At 36.1% G+C, this 7,276-nt stretch overlaps 1 protein-coding gene across 2 annotated transcripts; it reads left to right on the plus strand.

The window, feature by feature from the left end:
• Positions 1–6,995, plus strand: LOC102381539 (cryptic protein-like). 2 transcript variants are annotated; one of them, XM_006018445.1, is made up of 6 exons: positions 1–134; positions 437–486; positions 1,192–1,332; positions 4,408–4,522; positions 4,620–4,729; positions 6,793–6,995. In XM_006018445.1, the coding sequence occupies exons 1-6, from the start codon at positions 121–123 to the stop codon at positions 6,918–6,920; spliced, it is 558 nt and encodes a 185-aa protein (XP_006018507.1). In that variant the 5' UTR covers positions 1–120; the 3' UTR covers positions 6,921–6,995. The 2 variants fall into 2 exon arrangements, with proteins under 2 accessions (XP_006018507.1, XP_006018508.1); XM_006018446.1 differs by having other exon boundaries at positions 4,620–4,724; positions 6,793–6,883.
• The last annotated feature ends 281 nt before the right edge of the window (positions 6,996–7,276 follow it).

Here is a 7,276-nt window from a genome sequence, read left to right on the forward strand (position 1 = left end):
GTTTCACCAAGACACCCTGGACAGAAGAACTCTTCGTTGTGTTGACTGTAGTGTGACAGCTACTGCAGAGTGATTTTAAGTGCAAGGAAAGAAGTGAAATATAATCTGATCTAAAGAAAGATGAAGTTTGTAAGGTAAGCAAATGCTACTTTGTTTACACAGAGCAGGCACAGAGTCTTGAAAATTTCAGTGATCCTGCACTATAGTATGCTGACATCTTTTAATTCAGGCAGTTTCCTTTTATACATCTCTATAACTAAGAGTATTTCTGTAACACTCATCAGTATAGTATCAAGATACTAACTTTCCTCCCTCAAATCTGCTTTTCTTCTGTGACAACTTATAATGATAACTTCAGAGGTTTAGTGCTTTTTTCATGCTTTTCATTTACTTTAATGAGATCAATGTTCTCATTTGTATTTTTCTTCTGTTATAGGCTTTTCTTAAGTATAGCACTGTCATTACAAGTAATCCACTTTGGAAATGGTAAGGAAAAAATTCTCTCTATTTGGCTTATGTTGTTTGTTGGGTTTTTTAATGAAGTTATGTAGTAGTTTTCTATGAATTTTTAAATATTTTATTCCAGAAAGTAGACACAAAAATCAAGTACCCTTTTGTTCCCCCACCCTGCAAACCCTTATATATGTATCCCTAAATAGGGATACTTATCTTTGTGACCAGATGTTCAGGTCTTCTGTAACTTTGCACACTGAATTCTGTTGTCATTTGAACTGTAAAGCACACTTGAGGACAGACAGGGCCCAGGGTTGATATATCAAGATATCTTTATATCATTTCTATGGGGGGGCATTTTTGGTTTGTATATACAGTACCTAGTCAAGAGGGATCTAATCCCTGATTTGGTCTCCTGTTAATGTCATTTGCATTATGATATAACTTGGATTTCAGCAAGACATTTCAAAAAGTTCTTGGAAGCCGATTTTTTTCCTGTTCTCTCTCTTTCTGAACCCAGACAGTAGGATTTAAATTGAGCCCTCAAGTAATTAAACAAAAAGCTAAAGAAATTAATTTAAAATACTGACTAGTACATTAATACTTCCATAATACTACACAAAAATAATCTTTGACACTTAGTACTTGATTTGGACACTTTTACTTCCTGCTAGTTATTGGTGCTGAATCTTCAGTTAGCCATCATTGAAAGTTTAACTCTTATTATCATTTTTATAGGGTGCAAGGAGAACTGTAATAACCCAGATCAGAAAAATCAAAGCACTTCCTTAAACACCTTTACTGCTATAAATAATCTCAATTCTGAGAGGAGGAGGAGAAACCCATCTGAGATTTTACCTTTTACTGGGCTCACACGCTGTAAGTTATTCATTATATTATGAGTAAACTGGTTTTCATGTTCAAACCAAAAAAGAAACCCTTCCAGACATCTAGTATTACATGACTTGACTTCCTTATGGCAAAGGATCAAGGCCTACCTTTTTGTGTCTATCTGCTGCATGCATAAAACATTGCATTTACATTCACAGTTGTGTTTTATGAAAAACCTTCATGATTGTACCAGCACATTTATTGTTTACAAGCCAAAACCTATTTAGCCATTTGAAATTGGGTCTAAATTTTGCAGCAATGTGGGGTTTCTTCAATACATCCCGTGGAATGATTATACAGTATTCACAGAGCTCTGATTATGTGTGAAGTCATCCAATGTGCACTTGGTAATATTCCTTAGTGTGTGCAAGTACATCTTTTTAAACACACAGAAGGAATGTGTGTCCATGTCTTGCCTGTAATCCTTCCTGCACAGGCACTATTGAATTAAAAAAAAAAAAAAAAAAAAAAAAAAAAAAAATCACACCATAAATCTGAAGCAACGAGATAACAAGAGAGCAGCCTAATCTTGCTAATAAAAATACACACTTTCTAGATATTGTCTCCAAATGGTGTGTTATAATCTGGTTTTTAGTTTGTGTTTGGAATGAGAAAATTGGTTAGCCTAGATCAACTTTCTAGTTAACCCCAAGTGAAAGTAAATATAAACAGAGTTGCCAAATCTTATGATTGTAGTGCTACTTTTACAATATTTGGTATGTTTTCAAAGACCCAGCCCGTAAAGAATTATGAGTGGGTGAGAATTCAATAAATAAAAGGTGCAACTGTGATGGTTGTAAAGAAAAGCCTTAAAACAGAACTGAAATGCAGTTTCCAAGCTCAGAAACCAGATGGCAAATTAAAAGAACCATCACGTCTTACTGTTAAGAATCAGTTTTTAAGTGCTTGGAGTTTCCAGTACTGTATGAATTGGTCATCCGTTTGTGATTTATCAAAATATGACATGGCATTTAGTCATACAGAATGCCATCAAAATAGCCTATGGAGTACTTGAAAAATGCAGGCCCTACAGAAAGTCAGAAACGCTACTGTTTCATTCCAGTGCCAATGTTTTAAATGGGGAAATGAGTCAAAAGTATTTAACCTACACCTTCCCATTGTTGCTGATTGAAATAGGGTTGACTGTTGGTTCTACCTGTCTCGCTTAGCTAGAAATACACAATCAGGATTTTATTGCTGTTTGAACACTACATGATGTCTGATCAAAAATATTTTTCTCATGTTTACAATTTCTATATTTACATCCTGGGATGAAAGAAAGGGGGAAGAGTCAGTGTTCACTTTATACAAGATTCAGGTTCTTCTAGTTATTTGTTCACAATAGCAAAAGTAGCCTTAATTAACAAACTGTTTTCTTAAGTAACATTTATATTTGTTCTCCATTTGCATTACTTAGTCACACAGTGTATAAGAAGTCAGGCATGGTAATTAATTTTTTTTAAGTTACAGAATAACAGGATGACTCAGAACTTATAATCAGACATGCTAAAAGTAAGGATAATCAATTTTTGTGCTTCTGGGCACAAATTGAGAGATTCTTTCCTGAAAACAGCACTGCTAGATGGGCAGGGTATATTATGAAAAAGGAAACCATCTTTCCAGGAGTCTTAGCTCTATTATTATTAGCTAGTGAATGCCATAGTAGCCTGACATGGCAAGAAAAAACCTCATTTCTAGATCAGTGCACTGAAAGATGGTTACTCTTGGTTCATTTTTTCTTTGTTTGTACAGAGCCTAGCACAATGAAGTCCTAGTCCATGACTACGGCTCCTGACAGCTACAAAAGTATACTAATAAAAAAAAATAAAAAAAAAAAGGGGAATGCTCTGTTCCCTACGGCTCATTATCAGAAACAACGTACATTACAGGCATAGCAATCAGTTATTAAAATCACTTAATACTGTAAATAGAACACCAGCATGAAACTAGATATGCCTATTAACATAGGCCTCACAGTACTGTATACCACTTCTGTCACAAAAGTCTGACAATAAATGCTTCTCATTAGTTTGGGAACCATTGCTACTATCACTGAACTTCCTTATGAATTTAGTTCCCCCCAGAGATGTTTACTTTCTTTGGATTTTTAAATGATATACCAATAGCAATACCTCTCTAAGTAGTACGATCACCCAAATGTAAGAATTCCCTTCACCATTAGAATATTAAGGGGATTATGCTGAAAGCAGGCAGAGCATGTTCTTTTGTTTTCAATTTTCCCCTATACTAATTAAATATAAACTACAAAGACCTCTAATTTAGAGATCAGGTGCGTGTGTATTAATAGCTAGAGTGCCTAAAGATGCTGTTGCCTGCATAGTTCTTGCTCTGGATATAAGTGAGACTTTACAGTATTCTCCATTGGTTTATGCATTAGTAGAAAGAGGTAATATCTGTAAGAGAATGTTACCTGCTACTGTTTCACTTTGAAATCCATTCCAGGTAGCGTGATCTGCTCTATTATTCTGCACAAATTCTAGTGACAAATCTCTGGCATCCTGCTGTAATTTGGCACTGGGTATGCTCTGTCAAGAAGGCAGTCTTTTTTAGTTTTTGATTGTTAATAAGTAACGTCACACCAACAAATCTGATCAAGGAAATGCCTTGAAACACTTCATTTATTTTAAAGTGAATTTAGTATTGGTAAAAGGCACTGGATTAAATATTCTTGGAGATTTGAAATCCTGTATTTAGCCACAGACTAATAATGAAGCCTGAAGGAACCAAATCTGTAGACAGAAGGTAATTAAACCTTAATTGAAGAAGAATTTAACTTAATTAAGTCCTGGCCCTCTTTGAAACTGCTAGCAATTGAGGGTAACTATAATGGATTCTTTCCATTACTAATGGATACCTAGTAAGCAGGTCTCCACAACAAGAACTAAAACCTGAAGCCCTTAGATGCTGGCTAATTATCAGCCAGGCTTGCACTAGTGACCTAGCTGTGTATGGCAATAAGATGGGGTGTCTGTCTGTTCAGCACTCCTGTTTCTTGCCTGATTTTTATTCCTTCCTTTCTACTTTCTCTACTTCTGATTTCAGCCAGCAAATTGAACAAAAACTGCTGTCAGAATGGTGGGGCCTGTTTTTTGGGAAGTTTCTGCATATGCCCCAAATACTTTGCTGGCAGATATTGTGAACATGATAAACGGATCAGGTAAGCAACAGTGGACTGACTCCCTACTAAGAGGAAGCTTAATTTTCAATCTTGGGGAACTGCATTTATGGAATTGTTTTTTCCTCACATTATGCAGGAGTTGTGGTGCCATTGGCCATGGAGAGTGGACTCAGGAAGGATGTTTTTTATGCCAGTGTCTCTATGGGATTCTGAACTGTTTCCCTCAAAGTGTAGAAGAGAGGTGTGGTAAGAAAAGTTATCAAACTCTATGTACTTTGTAACAGATAATATGCATCTTTAGTAGCATACTTTTTGCTGGTTCTTACTGTCTGCATTTCAGAAGTATTTCATAGATCAGTAAGTTGGTTTCAAGTGGGTGCATACTTTGCATGAAAAAGAATCTACTTATTTTTGACAAAGATTAATGAAATAAATGAGGAATCCAGATATCCAGTGTAAGGGAAAACTATACACTCTGTATAACCACTTTAATGAAGTGAGGCAGTCAAACCTAGACATGTCAGGAATCGGGAGAAATGAATTGACCAGGGAACTGCTTATAGACATGTGAGCAGAGAAGCAAAGATCAAGGCGTAAACATGAAGCAAGTTGCATCACGGCAGTCGAGTACAAACAAGCAGTGTTTAAAAAAAAAAGTTTTTTTTTAAAATCGACAGCTTTACTTGCCAAGAATTACCCTGTTCATATGTACATGGCGTTAGTTTCTTACCTCTAGTCCGACTTCAATCCCAAGCCAGATAAGTAATGAATTGTCAGTGGCCTACTTGGGGCCACTGACAATTCAGAGGTGAGCATTAGACAGACTGTGCTGTCTCTAATCTAACCTTTTTGACACAATGTTTCTACCAGTTCAGCACCATTGAAGCTCCAGCAGTCATGGGATTTCTAGTGTACACTGCCCGCTGGCATCTTAGCAATTGAGTCATTTAGCCCTGCTTAAAGCAGATCCTTTTGATTCTGCAGTTAAGACATTAACAGCTGGAACCTGGTTTACATTAGAGCTCTCAACTTCGCTATCATCAGTGGAATCCTATCCATGTCATCAGTGATTGGAAGTTTTTAGCAAAATATGTGGAGGACCCCCCATTAATACTGTAGGCAACTCCTCAAGATTATAGTTGAGGACACGTATAAGTAAACTTTTATATTATTAGGCTCATAAAAGATTTCTGGATGTTAATATCTTTTTGTTAGCATTAAGTTCACGTTAATATTTTCTTCAGAGATGTGGATAAATGTTGGAGTTGAAGGACTTTCCCTAGTGGGACTCTAAATCCTCGGGGAGGGTAAATAGAATGAGGTTATATCTAAGAAGTTTTCAATCCACCTATATTTAGCAATAGATACGTTTAATTTAGTAGGTCTACTAGAATTTAGGGAGAGGAGATTTTCCCTCCTCCTCCCCAATGTGTGTGTAATATATACAACTGTTAAATAATATATATTACACTGCATATTATATCGCAACTGTTTACATAGTGTGACACAGCTATGCACGCACACTGAGTCATTTGGACTCTATTTATATATGTAGCATGCAAACACAGGGGGGGGGGGGGGAAAACATTCCCTTCAGATTCTCTGCAATTTAAGCAGAAGGTTGCTAAATTAGAATTTATCTATGTTGTGTGTGACAAAAAGGAAAAAGGCTTCTCTTCATTAAATGTTTACCAAGTGAAGCCCTTAATGTTGAAATAAAGGTAAATACAAGGGGACAACATTCTGATTAACAAAATCCAATTAACCTGGAAAGACCATTAAGTAAATTAAGAAATTTGGTTCTCTCTTTAGAATAGGTTTTTTTTCCCCCCTTTCTAGTTCCCTGGAGGACTTTATTTGCAAAGGAAAAAAACCTGAAAGCTTTTAGTGCTCTGACATTTGTGTTTCACATTAAAACAAATTTCTGAGTCTCTATGGGGAACATTACCTCCAGCTACTTACTCCATATGCACTTGCAAAGAAAATATGGCAGTACTTAAAAGCAACATTCTGGCAAATATCTGGGATTTACATATGAATACTCAGAGATTTTTCTCTCCTGAGCACCATAAAATCTCATCAGTCATTTCTTAAATGTTCTTGGAGTGCTGCTGTTTGCAGCCCTTTCAGAACTGTGAACACTGCCTTCAAAGTGTTTCCATAGCTGGTTGTTCAGCTGAAGTAGCTTCTTGGAAGCCTGAAAGGAAGTATTTTAGAGCAATGAAGGACTTGAAACAACCCATGCAAATCATACCTGTGTCTGTTTAATTTAAAGCCATTTAAATTGAGGTGGGGTTTTGTATATTCAGGTCCTACAAAGAAAAAGCTGCCTGATTGGATTCAACCTGGAATCAGTTCTGAAGGACTAAAGCTTCAAATGACAAAGTACATCCTTACAGCTTCATTACTATTCTCACTGCTTTGTCAGCTTCTCTAAGTATAACAAAGATAAGAAAAGTTACCTCCTTATTGTTAAAGTAACACGAAGTTTCTATGATTTTTACCTTTAACTGTATGGGCCAGAAGCGATTTGATTATCTCTATGGAATACTAGGCCTAATCACTTAATCATTAGGCGTATGGCTGGCAGGGAGAGAAATGTCATTCTATACCACTATGCGTTAGCAAGTGGCTAAATGAGTGTCTCCTCATCACCCTACTGAAATAGCCCTATTAATTAAAATATTGGCATCTATGATGATTAATATTGAAAGAGCAATTCTTCCAGTGGAAGAAAGGTATATTTTTTTTAATCTACTTTGGCTAAAAAGCCATAATTGTATTTGTAAATAT

This window comes from Alligator sinensis, unplaced genomic scaffold (assembly GCF_000455745.1).
Source record: "Alligator sinensis unplaced genomic scaffold, ASM45574v1 scaffold240_1, whole genome shotgun sequence".
Classification (NCBI taxonomy): domain Eukaryota; kingdom Metazoa; phylum Chordata; order Crocodylia; family Alligatoridae; genus Alligator; species Alligator sinensis.